We start from the raw sequence: 20,331 nt of genomic DNA, 5'->3' as shown, positions 1-20,331 counted from the left end.
CAATCATTATGTGTAAATCTCATGTGGATATTATTGAAAATTGTTCCTCAGAAATGGCGTATTAGTGATTGCAAAAAGCAAGAAAATAAACTTTACTCAACACAAGTTCGATGACACTTTTATTACTACGTATCTATGCCAACATTTTATTCTTTTTATGAATTTATCTCTTAGGAGCTGAGCGAGCTACTGAACGTATCACTAAATTTAAAATAATCAGATTGTCTACCGTCGGCCGGTAACATTATAATATAAAAATCATTGACTTAGTTCGTCGTTTGGACACAAAAGGTGTAATACAAGTAGGGCAATCGTGCAGGCAATTGTGCGCTTGATGCATCATCTGATATCCGGTCTATACTTACCTGAGTATAATTTTTCTCGGTGTCAGTTCTCGGATTATCGGGCTGGGAGGTCGCCGAACCCGCACACTGCCCGACACATGTGTAGTGAGAACCTGTTCTTGTGCACCATTTACCCCACACAACCACCACGAAACATTGCGTCAGCAAACAACTAATCATTCTAATTGTGCAGTGTACTTGAAAATTGTATTAGCATCCCTATACAGGAAATGCAAACAGTATATGTTGACTAGATTAGTTGTTACCATCTGTTATAATATATGAATATAATAGTGCATATTGTATGACTGTAGGAGTGACGCCAGCTGGCAGACCTTGACTAAGGACACGGTTATTATAACCAAGCAAGACCTCGGTAATATTCTGCATACAATAAACTTTTCGCATTATGTATTTTAAAGAGTTTTCTCAAAATAAAACGATCGTCTCAATTTAAGATGCCATAAATACAATGAAAGCAAAAAGCAAACATCTAGAATCTGTAACTACATTCTTGCAAATAAATATAATTTGAATTTGAATTTGAATTTAAAGAATCCTAAAATGCAAAAGATTATTTCATAGTAAGTTGCAATATTATCTAGGAATGTAGAGTCTAAAAATCTCCAAAGTTGTATCGAACAATATTTATTATAGCAAGATAATGTATGTATTATAAAGCGATTGATGAATGGCTACACGAGGACTTGGTCTCCGCATGGTCTCCGCCCACCGCTCTGACGTGGACTACAATAGTCAGCCGGGTTGCATCACGGCGTGCTCGGTCTGCACTCATTGCATAATCATCACATCAACGCACGTCTTCATAGCAGTTTCTTTTAAAGTGTACATCAACCCGGCACTGTATTTTTGCACGTTCACCGAAGTGCATAACAGATATATTCACATTCACAAATCCGGGTATGTCGTGGTTCACTGTTTTTATTTTCATGAAAATACATTCACCTTATTATAAAAGCATACTTAATAAAGTATTCAATTTACTGCATTTCGCAAACCGCAACTTTAGCTTGAATCTTAACGATCCACGCAACCTTAACTTTTTAATATTGCAATAACCTTGTGAGCCTATATTGCCTTGTACATAAACATAAGTGACAATTTATAAGGAAAAGTTTTATTTGGAAGGAAATGTTATAAATAATGCCCACTTATGCAAAAAGACGAAAACAGCAAGTTTTGGAATTCACTCTCTAACACGTGTAACGTCCGAAGCGTAAAAAATCAATCACACCACATCCAGCATGGGCCATCGACAGATATTGTAGTATAGATAAAGATTGTGAATAAACTGTAAAAGTTACGAATTCACGTCGCGTCGTTGCGAATATAGAAAATATTAAGTTTTTTTTTTTCACTTATTTTAAAAATATATTAGATATATTCATTATACCGAGGAAGTGTTATAGACACATTGTTACTAAAACTTTAAAAATAAATTTTCCTATAAACGGATAACCTCCTCAAGAAATACGTCAGAAATTCAATCTTCAAAGAAATATCACATCACGAGGTCCAAAGCGACGACTACGTCAATAAAGTACGTGTTTTGTCGAAGGCCACCTTATCGTTGAGCAATGATAAAATAAGCCAATTGTTATCTGGAGAGGTGGTGAACAACTTCCGCGTGTGCTCACGGCCAAACTAATTATGCCAAGATAATTAGAATTACAAATCATCGCGACGCAGCCTCTCCAAAGAATTTATACAGCCACTTCAATATTTTCTAAACTACAGGCTACGAATCTGATACAATATGACATTCAGTTGGTACGATTCATTAATTTAAAATTTTCTATATTATTTATTTTTATACAATACCACCTAAGCTTAAAGAGAATCGTGTACGAGCACTATTTGTTGCATAATTTATTGCAGATATCAAAGCAGTGGTATCAACGATTTTACAACATCAGCCTCAGTAAAAGAACTATGTCTAATCGTTCCATTTAGTGATTGCATGTTGAATGTTACACTGGTGTTTCATATAATTGCAAGAACATTTTAATTTTGTGTAATGTTCCAAAAATCCGTTACGATCAATCAGCTCTGAAACGAAAAAAAAAAATGTTTTAAGACGTCGCTTCAAGGTTGTATAACGTTGCATTGTGTAGTATTTCAACACGCAGCAGATAAAACCACGGCCTTCGCGGTCTATATTTAAAACGCGGAAGACATTGCGGGACTAGAAGCGCGCGGATCATTCCCTGCTTCGGAGAGTAAACAGTTAGAAGTGTAAATGGCAACTGGTCGTGCGCGAGGCTGTATTATTTACACACGCAACACATAAATTCTATATAGACACACATTCAAATATATATTTGTGTTTATATAGAGCTATTTAAGTATAGTAAATTATGTTTTACACATTATTGTTCTGTTTAACGCACAAATTATTTCCATGATTTATGAAGATTATGATAGTTAATGTGCAGTCTAAAATTTATTTATTTAAAATCAATAATTTCATAGCAAAACGCCGAATATAATTTTCCTTATACAAAGCAATTTAATTAATGGATAATAATACTTAACTATATTTATCAGAATTTTATATCAATGCTACAGTTAACGCTACACTCATTTCTAATTATTACACCCATTGTAGGTATTTCCTACAAACGCATAATTCAAGCAACTTGTCAAATAACTGCATATTTATTGATCGAAAGAAGGTTACTTATAACGACGCGACTGCTGTAATAGCTTATTTAAGTAGGTACCTACTGTGAGATTGTTGTTGTGCAATCGCAAAATAGGTTACATCCATATGAGTGACCTAGATACGGCATTAGCCGAGTCCTTTGTGCGACTATCATTATAGTTGAATTATACAACATACTATAAAATAATTTTGAATTGACCTATGACATTATTAATAATTTTAATACGTGGTGCTTAAACCTTAACATCTTGTTTTGGCGCATTATAAATCCTTTGTTTTCTTTTTTTGACAATGAGTTGACTTAGCGAGAAATGGCGTCGTAGAGGCAAGTACGAACTTCAGTTTTGTTGTCTTTCCGTCCCGCTCTTCGGGTCATCGCCCGACACACCACACAACTCCCTCGTTCTAATAACCCTGTACAGTGTACATATCGGTAGCTTGATGCATTATCGTTTTTGTGGTAGACATTGTTCTCAAAAACAAAAGTACTAATTAAATACTAATCATATATGTATAACCTTTGTATAACCAAATCTGTAACATTATCCTTTTCTCCTTGACGTACATAAAAGACAGCTCAACCCCGTAATGTCAAGTGAGCAGTTGGTTAATGAACATCATATCAAAATTAAAAGAACATTTTACTCATGTTTTAGTGTCTTGCACATTTGACCAAAAAAATGACATGCAACATTTTTACATGCAATCATAACTTGGGTGGGTTTCTTTGTATTTAGAGTCTTAGAATTTAGAATAAAGAATCTAAGCCATAAATAACCTAGTTTGGAATTGTGCACTTTAATCATAGAGTCCTACTTTTATCATTGATTCAAACAAAAGTTTCGTTAACTATAGCAGGTAGTTGGATAGACAGCCCGCTCCATTTTTTCTCGATATAAATGCACGTCGAGCAATGTCATCGGGTAGGTGGGGGCAATACGTTTTTTTAACCGGCATCGACAGGGCAATGACTCCAAGACCGGAGCACTGCCCGTTCTTGACAGTTCAAATGTTTACATCTCGAAGGATCACTTGCTTCTCACTTCTAATCATCCTATAATTTACATCGATAACTTTTTTATTAAACGCATGAAATATTTCATAACATAAGATGTGCATCAATCAATCAACACAATAAATAAATATTTTGCAAATAGTAAAATATGCACGTTAACAAAAAGCTGGAAAGGTTTTTATTTCATTTCATTATCAGAATATGTAAACATATTTAAGTAGGTAAAAAGTCTTTAATTTCTAAATATTTAAGTAGGTTAGTAACTACATTATTTTAGTAAAACATTTCACAATCATATAAACCAAAAAATATCACAAGGGCTTATTTACATTTATATATCAAGAGATACCAATGATCGTCGAAGGTCTTTATCCTAGAGGTTTTCGCCCAGAGGCCTTTGCCCGACCGCCGTACGCAGTAATATAAATGTGTAAAAAAGGCTTTCTGATGTATCAAGCGTAGCGGTGAGGCGCCGACAACTTGTATAAGATAATATTATGTATGTAATAGTTTGGCAAGTCTATAAACCTGTTCGACAGATACTTGAATCAAATTCCATAGTGGCCAAACCAAATGTCGTGGTGGTGAATACCATCGAACGGCGGGAACAATGGCTGGGCGAGTTCATCAGACCCGATAATGAGTAGTCCCGCGGGTTCAATAAACTGCCTATTTTGCAAGTAAAATAAGCTTTATGCGACATCAAAATATCTGTAACAACGAATTCCTCCGGAACACCGTTCATATAATAAATTGCGTAGAATTAAACACTTGAAGATTTGCCAAATGTACGTGGTGACATTCACGGGATAATTGCTTTACATTGAACCAGATTTGGAACTGATAGGATATTTCATCTTATTATGTGTTGGGGGTGTAGGTGATTTCTTTGAGTTTACAGAAAAAGTGAAACTGGAACATGTCGGAACCAGTCGAGGTCGCTGACCAACAAGGCGTCTCAGCTCCGATTGGCGACTGTCCGCTCCACTGATTCATCATCGCTGCTTAGTTCCACCTTAGCCGACCCACACCCGCAGCGCTGACTCATATGACGCACAAAACCTTTTGTTGCTCCTTCGTTGGTTTTTACTGCCTATTTATTAAATTATTATACGAGATCAAAATCCTTGGACTATAACAATTGTTCAACTAGGATGGACGGACTGAACGACCTTCTAAGGGTTCCTTGTCGGACAACGGAACCCTAAAAATATTCCTGTTATATATTGTTACCTATGTAGGGTTAGGTTTCCATCTAGGTATATATTATGCATAAGGTTTACTTTGTACATTTTTCCCTCAAACACATTCTATACATGTACATTATATTTAATTTTTGAGTATCGTTATAAAAAAAATGAGATGTTGTTGATGTTGTTTGAGAGCCAATGCGCGGGTAAATGGCCTATTTGGATAGTGTCTAGTGATTGGTTACTCGGTCGAATCCACCTGTAGAACTTCAATTTAAATTAAATAAATTAGAATAAAATGTTCAATAATGCCAGCTTTACAGAATTTATATTAAAATACCATTTTTAATTACCTACCAGGAATTAATGATTAGAAGAGCGTCTACATTCATTAGATACAGTTTTAATTTCATCTACTCAATCAATTTTGAAAGTACGTATACTTACTTCACTACCTTTTAAAATGTATACAATAAGAATGAAGATAAGTAATCAAACATTAACATTCCACAGTGCATTGACCCGCCGCATCTATTCCCCTCGACATGGGGTGCATTCCGCAAAATGGAACAAGGTTTCGATTTTATAGAGTTATAGGTATTATGGTGAATAAGCATGTGTACTGTGTACACGCACAAAACATTAAACAAAGTCGTACCGGACACTTTTCAGCAATGCATTCCAAATCACACGAGAAATAAGCAGGAAAAGCATAGTTGTAAACATAAATCGTGTTTCCTTGACAAATTTTCAAACACGTGCCACTGGCAAGCCGGTCTAGCAACGTGATCTTATTATTATCCTTTGTTAGATTTAACAGTTTATAATTTCTGTATTTCTCATACTGAAGTACTTAAGTGAAATGAAAAAATGAGTTCAGTTGAAGATAAATTTAATTTATTGCTATTAATTTATTACACGTATTGAATTAATTGTTGCTGGCAATATCTGTTATAGCGCAAAACAGATGACCGCCTAATGCAGGAAAATACCACTAAGCCGGTAAAACGCAGCATGGCAATGCGTTTGAAACATAAAGAGTCTTCCTCGTTGCTTGTACAGTTAGAACGAGATGACACCAAAACAGCTTATTTAGCCACGATACACGAAGTAAATAAGCGGAAGGTCACTTGCGCGAGATATAAATATATTGCATCCATATGCTGAAAAGAGATGCAATGAAAACAAATCAATAAGTCATCTCGGCGTTTCTTCGTAGAAAGAGATGGCGCAACAACAAACCGGCATATTACCCGGCATGTATTACTGTTTTACTGTGGTTTTACATGACTTTAAACCTTAATCCTAAGGATGATGTTCTTATTTTCGCGTGGTGTAGGATTGTAGAATGACTTCATTGTCCCCAAATTTAACATTTTTATAACATTAGGAAATTTAAGTTTATAATTGGACTTATGCATAGCGTTGTATTTTGATTTTTGATATAAATTATACGATAATATTCAAAAACAAATAAACATCGATTTTTAATATAAAATAAAATATATAACCTTTATATAACCCTGAGGGCTGAGATGTAACCTTAAAAGTTAAAACGTGAAGTCGTTTTAATAACTATTCAAACAAAATTATTAAATTTACCTACTTATTTTAAAATAATTAAATGTGGTAGTCTGAAATAAGTTAATAATTGTAAGACATAATTCTTGAGTATACTCGTGTCTGCATCACGGCCAACTCAAATTATATCATCACTGTGTGCACACTTATAGCTCTAATACACTGCATACATCCAACTGCAATCCTCGGCACACATTGAAAAGTTCCGGCACGTGTAACTTGTAGCGATAGCACACAGCTGCATTTCTCAGGGACGCTACCTAGATATTATATAAAGTATTCGTTTAAAAGCCAATGTCTATTATGAATCTCAATGCATTTATCTATAAGTATAGTTCTCTTAGATTTAATACACATCATTTAATTACGTAATAATTACACGTGCTACTTTTGAATTTTATTGTCTTTAAAACTTTATATACAACTCCCTAAATCCAAGTGACAAAATTTATTAATCATAGATGTATGCCTTCCTTATAAGTACATCGTTATAAGATTTTTATTCGGTAGGTAGGTACCTATTACCTAGTTACCAAGCTGGTTTATCGAGGGCTCAAAGTAGGTCAGTGGTGCATTGAGGGTTGGGTCCTCCTAAACCAACCATCATTATTTGATATTACATTTGTTTTGGCACGTTTCAAATTACTTGCTGTGCTGTTGTACAAGTTTTTCCATATACATACAATAAAAACGGTTTCGATTCGTTAATTTGAGTACATAATCATTATTTCAATAAAGGTCGCACATAGCATAAAGGGAACATTGTCCTCGATCCTCGAGTCCATTGTTGATTCATACCCATCGTTCATACCCTTTGTCGTAATAAAGGTGAAATGCAATAATACTTATTATTTTGGGACATTTCTGAGCTTACTAGGAATGTGTTTGTTAAATACTAAGAATATAAAAGATGAACGCAACCTTCGCAACCACCCTTGGCCGTGGTGGTACGTGACCTAGATCGACACCCCCGCTCTGTTACCTCATGCCTCTGACCTAACCTACTTTTAAATGCACTTGATACAGCTTTAGCCACCCAGCATTGAGCATTTAGCTTCGAGCGCCGAATTGGCGTCCCTGACATCACACGACTCTGACGTCAATATAAAGCTCTACCTTTGCTCTACCAAATTATAACAGCACATTGATAGATAGTATTATTATTATTTTCTACTGGTAAAAGAAACAAACATTTGTCGTCATTTTTAAAGCTTTAAATTATTTACAATAATTTGGATTTATTATTATTAAACATATATTAATCTAGCTATAATAACAAACGAAGCTTATATTATCAGGTCATTAGAATCTATTAGGTACCTCTAGGCATTTGTCTTTATAAAACTGGACATGCAATATGGCGGGCGTGGTTCGGTAGAAATATTGCACAAGAGCGAGTGAATGAGGCATACGACATTAGCAAGGCCACGGCCTAGAGCTGTTTCTATGTACTAGTTACCTTCATGTAAACTACTGTGAATGCACATGTTATTTCCTACATATCTAAATGTTTATTTAAATAAAAATAAACGGTTTAATCATGTTATTTTTCTTATTGGTTCCAGGTTAACAGCGTTGTGTTCGAATGTACTTGGAGAGGCTGTGGTTACATCACAAATACCTGCTTCTCGATTGAAGCTCATATCAGACAAACACATTTAGGGTATGTTTGATAGATGAAGATTTCTTATTTAGTAATTAACTAAACGTGATTATTTGTAATTTGACTCTAAATAAAGTTAACCTATTGATGTGGTATTGCTCAGCTGAATAGCTAGCTTATTGACCCGGAAGTAACAAGGCTTTATAACAAGGTTGATTACTTCAATATAGTTACTACACGAGCCCTTTACATATGTTGTGCCGCCACAAAGCAAGGTCGGTGTCAGCGCAGCTCTTACATAACTCCACAATTGAACTTTTAATTTTTTATTTAGGTAACTTTGCGATTCATTCCTAAAACATTTTAATCTGATTGGAGTGTCAAACCGTGTTATCAGATATAAAAGATTATGTTATGATTGCAGACCGAAGAAAGAAGGAGAAAGTGATCATGAAGAAGAATTCTACTATACTGAGCGGGAAGTGTCAGTTCCTGCGCCACCGCCAACACTGTCCCACCGTGATATGTGCCGTCCGCCGCATGAGGATCCTGATTATCAACGTCAAATTGTAGGATCTTATAGGTATATACAATATAGTTTCATTAAAAATTTACAAAATTGTAAGATTATGTGAAAAAAAGCAAACAGACTTTATACTAACACGGCAAAACGAAAATGTGTAAATCAAGAGATAAAATTGATTTACTCACTTTTATTGCTATACAAAAACGTTTAAATTAAATTTAACAATTTTCATTCGTTTTTTTCAGACAAGGACTCTTATCAACTATGCAAAATATTTCAGCAAGGTCCATTAGCATTCCCGTAACACATTCCTGGTCTAACTCTCACTCACCGGTACGTATTAACACAATAAAAATTACTATAATGCAGTGATGTCAATGTTTGCTTTGGCAAAGTTAATAAATGTCCTCTATATTTTTCAGAAACACATGAAGATTTCAGGAACAAGTGGATCACCGGGTAGCCCTGGCCGTAGACCACGTTCGGACAACAAAAAGTGTCGGAAAGTATACGGAATGGACCAACGGGATCAGTGGTGCACCCAGTGCAAGTGGAAAAAGGCGTGTACGAGGTTCGGCGATTAGCGGTCCCGCTCTACCTTTCCAAACTGTGTTGTGCTGTACGTAAAGTAACCATTCTACTGCTGTGTGGCTGTAGGTACCATGGATACTTCGCTACTTGAGAGAATCGTTAGTCGATTGTAGACACAAAGTATTCCCGTGCGAATAAATTCCGTGTACGATAAGATTGGGCGTAAAGAAAATAATAATATATTACTGATGAATTATTTTAAGATATACATATGCGGAGTAATGTAATTATAATAATATTTTTAAATATCAACGGAGACATATTTTTTTCTCTTCAAATGTGACTCGTATTTTGACTACAAAATGGACATTGCCCACGTATTTTTGTAGAGCAGTAGATTTGCCTTTAAACATACGAAATACGTGTGTCGCTCTCGGTCTGAGACTGTGAATAAATAGTCATAAGTATATGATAAGAATAGATATAGAATAAAACTGATATTTACGTAGTGTGAAACATTTGTCTTCGTAGCATTACGTGTTGTTACGTGTTAGTACTTTAATCACGGAACGGTTCAAATTGCCATTTGTTACAGAGCAACTCGTAACAATGCATATGTTGTTATCACCTTATCTTACATATGTGATACTTGAAGGTATCTTTTTGGTAAATAATTGGGAAGAAAACCATTATTTACGCTTCATTTCAAACTAAAGACCAAATTTAAATTAAGTTGTTATTACGGTGAAATGGCTTTCGTTATATTTTTGATGTAACCAAGGTCGGATAATTTTACAAATACGTTTAAAATTTTTGTTTTTCTTATTTGCTTTTCCTATTTTTATTATTCCAGAATATCATTATGTCAGTGAAATCCGTCCACGTTCTCAAAGTGCGCTTTCAAAACTTAACAAGGCTTCACACTACGAAAATAAGTTATAAATTATAAGACGACTCGGTGTAATAGCATTCCAGTCGCAATATAGTTCAGTGATATTTATCATTGCTTATTTATATGCATTGACTGAATAATTAGATAATAAATATTATGAAGTAAGTTTTCTCAGGTTTGACTAAAAGACTACACAAATTTAGACTTAAAATTTTACAAACATATCTGTATGTATACCTGTTGGTCCTATCAGATGAAGACAATACTCAGCGGAGTTGCTCGCGCGTCATCGTGTTCGACGGGACATGCGTTTGGATCACAGAACTTTAACGAGAGAGTTCTGTTGTTTGGATGGTGCATGGAGTGGTGTCCACGTGTCAAACATTGATGCACTGCTAAAATTATACCGTACACAAATACGCATTATAGTATGACTGTGTCTGCGGATACATTTGGAAAGTATCACAGTGGTGCATTTATGTTTTTGGAATGTGTGACGATTCTAAACTGACGGGAATGATAATGACACAAATGTCAGCGCAAACGCTGAACCAATATAGTGTGACTTTAGATCTTAACTTGCAGAGTTGCAGATTTGACACCGGTGTACCTATTAAGATCATTGAGTAAACATGGATTGATTGATTGAAATTATATGAAATACGGAAAGGGATCATTGATGAATTTGCCGAAGGAAAATGTGAAAAAAGGGCTGCAGAATGAAAAAAAAAACAGGCAATTGCGAGCTGCAATATTAAATATTAAGTATTATTATATATTTGTAAATAGATAAATTTATTGAAAATTATATTAATATATTCTATGTGTTAAAAAGAAAGCAATGTTGGTACGTGTACATATAAAATATTTATGTTTGTAGGTAGGTATTGATAATGTTACTTAATGTGATTGTTAAAAACGATAATTTTTATAGCAACACGACGTGCTATATTTAATATTAGGTATTTACTACTATTTATAATGATTTTGATAAAATCGTTTCTTATACATTATGCGCGGTATGTCTATACCTTCCCTGGAGTTACCAAGATACATCGATAAATTTTATTTTTCTGCTATCAAATATTTTTGTATTTAGTTTGTACAGTAGGTGTAAATTCATCTGAATAATAATTGTGCCAATCACAAAGTTTATAGTATCAATCTAACTAATCGTAAGGTAATCCGCATACAAACAAATTTATTGAAGCGTGTTCAATAATCAAATATACTGTTGGTGCTTTTACAGTAATATCATAGCAAACGCACATTTGCGAGAAGTCTCGCTGGATTAAATTAACAGCTTAGATGTCTTGAAATATTAAACAATTTAATAATATCAATATTGGAGATAAAGGTAAAATAGAACATAAATTCCTCTATACAAATATATTGTGTAGAAAACTTCATGAAAAATATTATATTCATCAAGCTTCAACATTTCTTGCCAAACAAATAATAATTACGGTTACATTTTGTGTAACCTCAGATGTGTAGCTAATTATTATACATTAAGTACCTGTTATTTCTACCAAATATACCTACTTACAATTCATTTTGTTTGCTGTTTAATGGTTGTGATAAAATCATTGTTATGAAAATATCGAAGATTTTATTTCACACGGTAATCCGCGCTACATAAACCAAATGATTATGTATGACTAGTAGGTTAAGGCGACAACTCAGCTAGCGTTTTAACAACTGCCATATTTTAAGGATATAGTTGTAACTGCGGTTAGTAAATATTATCTTACATAATTATAGTTTTAATATAAAATTAAGTTTTTAAGTCATGATGTAGTATTTAATAATTGTAAGTACAATATTTTAATTGGATAACTTCCATTTTTGCTATCTACCCTCCTTTCTATCTTCTATTTTTGAACCGTCACATTTTAGTAGAATGTTCGATCGAATTTAAAAACCATTTGAAAAGTTTAAAAGAGCTGGCAACGTTTTGTTTGTGTCATTTTACAATTTTCTGATACATAGAATGTCAGCGGGTGCTCGAGTTCGCTCAGCTTATAAATAAACCGATCTCAACTATCATGAAGCTATTAGATTTATTTTTACACAAATATAAATCCTATCCTTATTTTTCAAATTAGCATAATTATATTTTTTTATTCTAAGTAAAGACATTGTTATTTTTATTTACACGTATTTATAATTTACGTACCTTTTAATTTATTTAGCCAAATTTGCTCAATGTTGTATACACTCGACACCAAAGTCATAATAAAAAATAATATTTTTATCTAGCAGTACAAAGAAAACATAATAAAATTGCATATACATATATTATATAGGTATATTTCGTTTTGCACTTGTTGGCACGGGCGACTTGCGTTCACTTTTTATAACATTATATTATCTAAAAAAAACCTTATCAAAACATTAATTAATCTCCACTTCTGTTTTTTATATTAATCAGGGCAAATTCCTTTTGACTTAACATAATAAACATTAAAGTTTATGTTGTATACTTAGACACGAACGCTAGTCCAGACTAAGTCTTATTTCATGAAGGGCTAGAACGTTTTCGGTAAATTTAATTAAAAAGAGTGTATTATTGTATTCATTTAAGGCTTGAAAAGATTATTTTAATTAGTTGTAGTGTCATGATATTAAACCGTCTACATAGAAATGTTTTATAAGATATTATAATTGTTTAATTTTAGTGGTGAAAAGCCTCGACTTCGTACTTAGTTTATTAAACATTTTGTAGCGTCGCGTAGTTATTATTTTCTATAACATACTATTTATATTTCAGTCATTTTTTGAATACCTACACATAATACATAATATTATATAAATGTTTAAATTTAATATCTTGTTATGCTATAATACGATTGTAGTGCTTGTTATGTTTATTATGGAATTTCTGTTAGGTACTATTTTTTTGCGTTTTCTACTCTTATCTCTTAAAAATATTTATTATCTTCCTAACAAAGAAAATTCAGATATTCTGCAGTTTTGTCTTATATTTCCTTTTAACATATTTTAAATTGTCCAGGAACAACTATGCATGTAAATATGTAAATTCATTCATTTATGTTATGATTAATAAGTCTTCTAACTTTCCGAGATGAAAATATTGCCTACTTGTTTCACAGTGTTAATATAGGTACAATGCAATTTGAATATCGATTAAATTAAATTAAAAAACTGTCATCTTGTATATTTCATATCTATAAATATATTATGGTAAAAATTTAAAAATGTACGTAATAAAGATTTGCTTTATTTTTACGGTTCATAGAAATTTAAAATAGTTCTTAATATTACTTATACTGTATTAATATGAATATTCCTAAGTTATATTATGTACCTAATGAACATTTGAATTTTCTTTAATTGGATATACATACTGTATAATTGCTGTATAACTGTAATTAGTGACTTTTACTTGTTTATGAACAAAAATTCCAAATGTGTATAGTGGGCAATAGATTTATTTTGAAAATATGTCTCCTGTTTGTAAGTAAAGTTTAGGGGTTTTATCATATTCGTGGACATATATATATATATATATATAAGGACCGTTCGCATATCTACACAGCTTAGAGAATAAAGATGAACTTGCTAATGTACTATGCGCTACAATGCTGATATACAATAATACACTGTGTGATTTTACATATGTACATGGATATTATGTTTAGTATTAATATTTTTGTTTAATTAGACAATACTCTGTTGCTATTTTTATTTTTATATCGCAATGAATTCATCTTTCTTTTCTTTATTTAATCTTTTTTAGTTAATCTTTTACGAAATTGTTTTCACTTTGGCATGTTTGCCGATGATACGATAAATGGAGCATTTTATGATGAAGATTGTAACTGAGCACACTACGTACCTATACATCCAGGCATGCTAATCGAACACAATTTAGTGTTATAACTTATGTAGTACAATAGATAATAATAAACGAAGGAAATTTATTTTGTTGCAATTGGATTTTTGACTCGCATGAAATGCTTCATATAGGTATTATAATATTTTAACGATGGTTACCAATAGATTTAAGATAAAAATTGTTTGATCAATGATGAAGAATATTATTATATTAATTTTCGCTCGGTTAAGTAGGCATATTTCCATAATAATTATTGTCAATATCACAGCAGTTTTTACCGACACTGTCAGCACAACTAAACATACAAATAAACAGCAACATTTTGCCACTTTTTTATCTCATATAAAATGATATAAAGCCATGCAGTAAATAATATGTCAAAATACATTGATATAAACAAGGGAAGGTAGAAACTAGCTGGCAGTTCTATCTACTGTGATATTAATAATCTATTTATTAATCTTCTAGATTATCTATTATTTATAACTTTACAATGTTGAATATGATCGTGTGTTATATTTTACAGAATGAATATTAGTATTAGGTATCTAATGTTATATCGTACCTATTGCGAAGGTCCATAATGTGTTCCAAAATAATTGATTTTATAAAAGATAAGATATAAATGTAATGTTTTGTTAATAATTCGTACCTAAATTGTTTATAAAATGGTAAAGAGAGAATGTACATACACATTATATGTATAATAATTGTTGTCATCTGCAGTCTTTGAAAAAAAACAATAGACTTTCGTTATTGAAAACTATAGAATAACAAGCTCTCTATAATGTATTATTTATTATATAATATTATTGTGTATAGTTTCTGCATTTGATCCAATTCTCTGTGAAACATTGTGTCCACTCATAACTTATCATTGTTTCACAATTGCTATGAGAATTCGTAAATATATAAATTAATATTATTTTTTAAAAAGAAAACTGTATGTAGACTTTTGTCTGGTTTATTATACCTCAATAAGTTTAGAATGAATGTATGTCTTGAGAAATATATAAAGATTCAATTATTGGTACTTTGTCGCATTATTTTTAAACCTTATATCATTAAAAGCGCCCATATAATTACCTATTTTTAAAAATGTGAACAAAAACCTATAATGTCAATAAAATTTTTGTTTCAAGATACATTGTGTGAAAAATATAGATCTTTTAATTTATGGATTATTAAAAATATGTTACAATTCGTATATATAAAAAATATATAAACTTTAGATTATAAAAAACGTGTTTCAATTCAGAAATTGGTGCCCATGTTATGAATTATACCCAAAGTCCAATTAAATTGCAATTACGTACTTTAGAAAATCGTTAAGTGAATACTAGGTACATACTAGGTGAGTTCTGAATACTAGTTAGGTACCTATAAGAAAATTGGGTAGAAACTTATAAATACATGGGTGTGTGTGACTCGTGTCCTTTTTTGGAATATGTTTTACTGGCTGAGTCCTAGCTGATTAGCCATGTAATAAGGTTTTTTTTTAATTTCACCTTCATCATCATCATCATCATCATCAGCCCATATACGTTCCCACTGCTGGGACACGGGCCTCCTATGAGGGTACAGGTCATAATCCACCACGCTGGCCAAGTGCGGGTTGGCGGATGGTTGGGTTTTTTATTGTTTTCTTTTCTTTAACTGACTAGTCTTAAAATTGGCCAGTAAACAATGGAGTATGTAAAAAAAACATGTATTACACAGAATATGGTTTTTAAAGCAAGAAATATTACGGTACTTTCATTGATAGTTCAAAATTGAAGCAATGCCATATTTACTTCAAAGAAAATGTAACATATTTTCCCAGAATAAACGTTTCGGAGTATATAATGGTAGTTTTCCAATTACAGAGCATAATGCGACTCAGTAGCGCACAATGCCGAATTATGCTGATGCTTAATTGGAACGTCAATTTTTCAAATGCACCAGCAGGTTGCGATACATGGGCGTAGCCACGGTAAGCGCCCCACCCAGGCTTTGACCTGGAAGGTACCTAACCAAATCTAAAAATTGAATTATCCAGGTACTAACTACTAAGCTTAATATCCGTAAGAAAATTCACACTCGATTCTCGAAAGTCGACACAGAAAATGAGACCAAAACATTAGTACCTATTATTTACCTCTACAATGAATAATTGTTAGGTATACGCCCAGCGACCAAACGGCTGAAGATAGGACACATTTTGGATCTATTTCGTGATGTGGTAGGTGAACAATAAGGTGTTTTGAATAAGAATAATTCGAATAACGAATTACACACGAAAAAAGATAAAACCAAAAACTAAGCACAGTATTAAGCCCGTGCACCGACATCAAACCTTTTTAGTAAATAGCACATCTTAATAATATGTAGTAATTAATAATATCAAATATTTTTTATTTATTACTTTTCCGTTTTTGAAGTCGGTTGTTTTTAACGCAGTTATTTTTATTTAATACTTTTTAGTGTATTTTTCAACACGAATCAAACGAGCCCAATCTCGATAAAGTTGAGTCAATATATTACTGATTTCCTATGGCCACCTTCCGATTCCATCATCAAATCAGCTCTATGTCATGATAATGTTTCATCGCTATCCAATTTACATACGTATACAAAATTTCAGCTCAATCGGTTACCGGGAAGTGAATCAAAGTTACTTGCTACATTTCAATTAAGTCATCGAGTACAGACAAAAATGCTCATAAAATAAAAACTACTGGGCCTATCCAAATAAAATTTTTATGGGACCAATTCGACGACATCCCGCATCGAATAAAAAAAGAATCACGTAAATCGGTTAAGAAACCTCGGAGTAATCGGTGTACATTCATCTAAAAAAAAAAAATTATACCGGCCGAATTGATAACCTCCTCCTTTTTTTCGAAGTCGGTTAAAAATAGCTGAGGCTTCGATGTTACATGAACTGTAAGAAAAATGAGTGTAGTACAGTTAGTTACCCCACTATCTTATCCAATTTCACTTTTGTTTTACGTTTCACGTTCTATAGAACGTGTCACGTGAGTTACAACTCAAAAAAATATGGGCCTTAGAAAAAAAAACTTTCAGAAAATATTACACAGAATAAAGTGAGTGTTATAAAAAAGTTTTCAAGATAAAGAAGATGCCATCGCAAATGCGTTCGCAAGCGCGTTCGCAAGCGCGTTCGCAAAAGCGTTCGTAAATGCTTTCGCAAATGCCTTCGCAAATGCCTTCGCAAATGCCTTCGCAAATGCCACCGGCATTTGAGGTTCGAAGGCCTGGATATGACTTTGGGTACATACAGTTGCTAGTTACATATTATTTTTTATTGTTGCCCCACCTTGAGCCCATGGCTAGCTACGCCCATGTTGCGATATGTTCAGTGTTGAAAAAAAAATTCATAGAGTTGGCAATAAAGTGGTATACACTATACACACGTATACATAATAATTATTGGTTGAAAACTATTTACGGTTATTTTAAGTAATTTGGATTTTGATTATTTCATTAACATTTTTTTCAATGTTTGTACCTCAATCCATACTTATATTTTTTTTTTAACACAATTTGAATTAACTTTGATTATTTCGAAAAAACGACAATGAAACGAAAGCTTTAAAATTTTTTCCAACAATCATTAATAATATTACTAACGATAAATCGATTGCACGCATCACGCGAAAGGAGTGCTCGATTGTGCGAACTTGCGAAGCGTTGCTGTAGTGTAGGTAGTTGAAACATTCAACGTAAGGCCCTACTCACGGTTCAACACAACCAACAATCTGCTGAAACAATTTGTTGCAGTCGCGATTGAGCGATTGAGCGTTCTCTACTCACGATTCATCCAACCCTCAATCTGATGACACAATTTCATTCCGCGATTGCTTGCCACAACGTGTGCACGTCACGTTGATGCCTGGCCTGATGCTAAACCTCAACGCAATAATACGCATTATTAATGGATATACTAATTTATGAAATATAAGATATTATCTTTGTAAAGCTTGTATTTTTTCCAATTTTATTGATAGATTTCAAGGGCTATAAAGTATTAACGGCTATAAAATATAAACATCTTCCTCAAATATGTAAATTAAATGTCTTTCCCGCGTTTATCTCAAAACCGCCATTTTGCGATTACTGCATTATTAAAGGCCCTACTCACGGTTCAACACAACCAACAATCTGCTGAAACAATTTGTTGCAGTCGCGATTGAGCGTTCTCTACTCACGATTCATCCAACCCTCAATCTGATGACACAATTTCATTCCGCGATTGCTTGCCACAACGTGTGCACGTCACGTTGATGCCTGGCCTGATGCTAAACCTCAACGCAATAATACGCATTATTAATGGATATATACTAATTTATGAAATATAAGATAATTATCTTTGTAAAGCTTGTATTTTTTCCAATTTTATTGATAGATTTCAAGGGCTATAAAGTATAAACGGCTATAAAATATAAACATCTTCCTCAAATATGTAAAAATGTCTTTCCCGCGTTTATCTCAAAACTGCCATTTTGCGAGCGCGATTGAGCCGAGATTGGAGCAATCACAATACTCACGTTTCAACACGCACACAATCTGCTGAGACAATTTGTCGGGTTGCTTCCGCGCCGATCCAATTCGCAACATGTTGGGTTACGCCCCCAACGTGCCCTCAACTATACTATTGACGACACAATCTGTCAGCTCACTGCAGATTGTGTCAACAGATTGTTACTGAAATTGAATCGTGAGTAGGCTACTTTAGTTAACGCGGCAGCGCGATTGTGCCGAGATTGGAGCAATCACAATACTCACGTTTCAACACGCACACAATCTGCTGAGACAATTTGTCTGGTTGCTTCCGCGCCGATCCAATACGCAACATGTTGGGTTACGCCCCCAACGTGCCCTCAATTAAACTATTGACGACACAATCTGTCAGCTCACTGCAGATTGTGCCAACAGATTGTTACTGAAATTGAATCGTGAGTAGCCTGCTTTAAGCATTATGCCGCATAATGCGCTCTAGTGCTGTAATTGGAAAATTACCAGTTATTCAGCAAATGAAAATTTATAACTAAGTAAAAGAAGTTTCACTTGAATAAAATCGTACAAAAGTGTACATTAAATATTTTGTTAAAGAATATTTGAGGCGTGATCTGCAGTAGATACCGAAACCAAAAATATAGTTTTTAGAAAATTTGTCTGTATGTCCGGACTAAACTCAAAAAATACTGCATGGATGTACTTCAAATTTGGTACAGCTTGAGACCTAAGGAAGGACATAGAATAGGTTTTATCCCGGAAATCTTACGGGAACGGGAATTATGCGGGTTTTTCTTTGGAAAAGCTGGTATGTTTTAAATTGATAAAAACGTAAAATCTAAATATCTGTAATATACTTTTAAGACGGTTTTATACATACGGTCTGAATACCATATCGCGATTTTATTTTTAATTTGCCGTCTTTTCCAAGGGACACACGACTCTTTTGGCGGACACTATATTACAAGCACAGATAGTAAGATAATATAATTCTATACCAGAACTACAAGTAGCTGCAAGTTGATTAAAAGAGCTGGTCCGAAAGTACGTGAAAATTAAAAAAAGCAATGTATAAGGCCTCACAGAGTAAGTATAAAATATATACTACTTAGGGCTGCGTAAGGCCTAAAAGTAAAACACCTGCTCTTGGGGCGCTAAATTCATTAAAGTTATGGTTATGGCATCACTAAATATAGTCAGGCCCTCAGGCCCATGAGAATTGGCTAGTGTACAAATATATTATATACCTACCTATAATATACTGATTACAATATATTATACTAAAATTATTATAAAGCTGAAGAGTTTGTTTGTTTGTTTGAACGTGCTTATCTCAGGAACTACTGGTACGATTTGAATTCTAAATATGTACACAGCTACAGCTGCTAGTGACTCGATGTCCATTTTGAAAAATGCATAAATCTGTATTATTTAGTAATGTATTAAAAACAAATCATTATTATTTTATTCAAATCTCACTTTTCATTAGATGATAATATTATAATCTAACCTTCTAAACCTTAACAATGTGTTAAACAGTAAGTACATAATAAAATAAAGATCACCCCTTTTTTATAATATTA

At 33.2% G+C, this 20,331-nt stretch overlaps 1 protein-coding gene across 1 annotated transcript in view; it reads left to right on the top strand.

The window, feature by feature from the left end:
- LOC123701842 (zinc finger protein 395) overlaps positions 1-15,263 on the top strand; it is a 37,898-nt gene extending 22,635 nt beyond the window's left edge. The window contains exons 5-8 of the mRNA XM_045649428.1: positions 8,382-8,479; positions 8,844-9,002; positions 9,191-9,278; positions 9,368-15,263. Of these exons, the coding sequence (XP_045505384.1) occupies positions 8,382-8,479; positions 8,844-9,002; positions 9,191-9,278; positions 9,368-9,529 (507 nt within the window). The 3' untranslated portion in view covers positions 9,530-15,263. The remainder of the gene's footprint in view (positions 1-8,381; positions 8,480-8,843; positions 9,003-9,190; positions 9,279-9,367) is intronic.
- The last annotated feature ends 5,068 nt before the right edge of the window (positions 15,264-20,331 follow it).

The sequence above is a fragment of the Colias croceus genome, chromosome 2, assembly GCF_905220415.1.
Source record: "Colias croceus chromosome 2, ilColCroc2.1".
NCBI classification, from domain to species: Eukaryota; Metazoa; Arthropoda; class Insecta; order Lepidoptera; family Pieridae; genus Colias; species Colias croceus.
The sequence above is the reverse complement of the archived record's forward strand: the minus strand, read 5'-3'. Positions and strand labels throughout refer to the sequence as shown.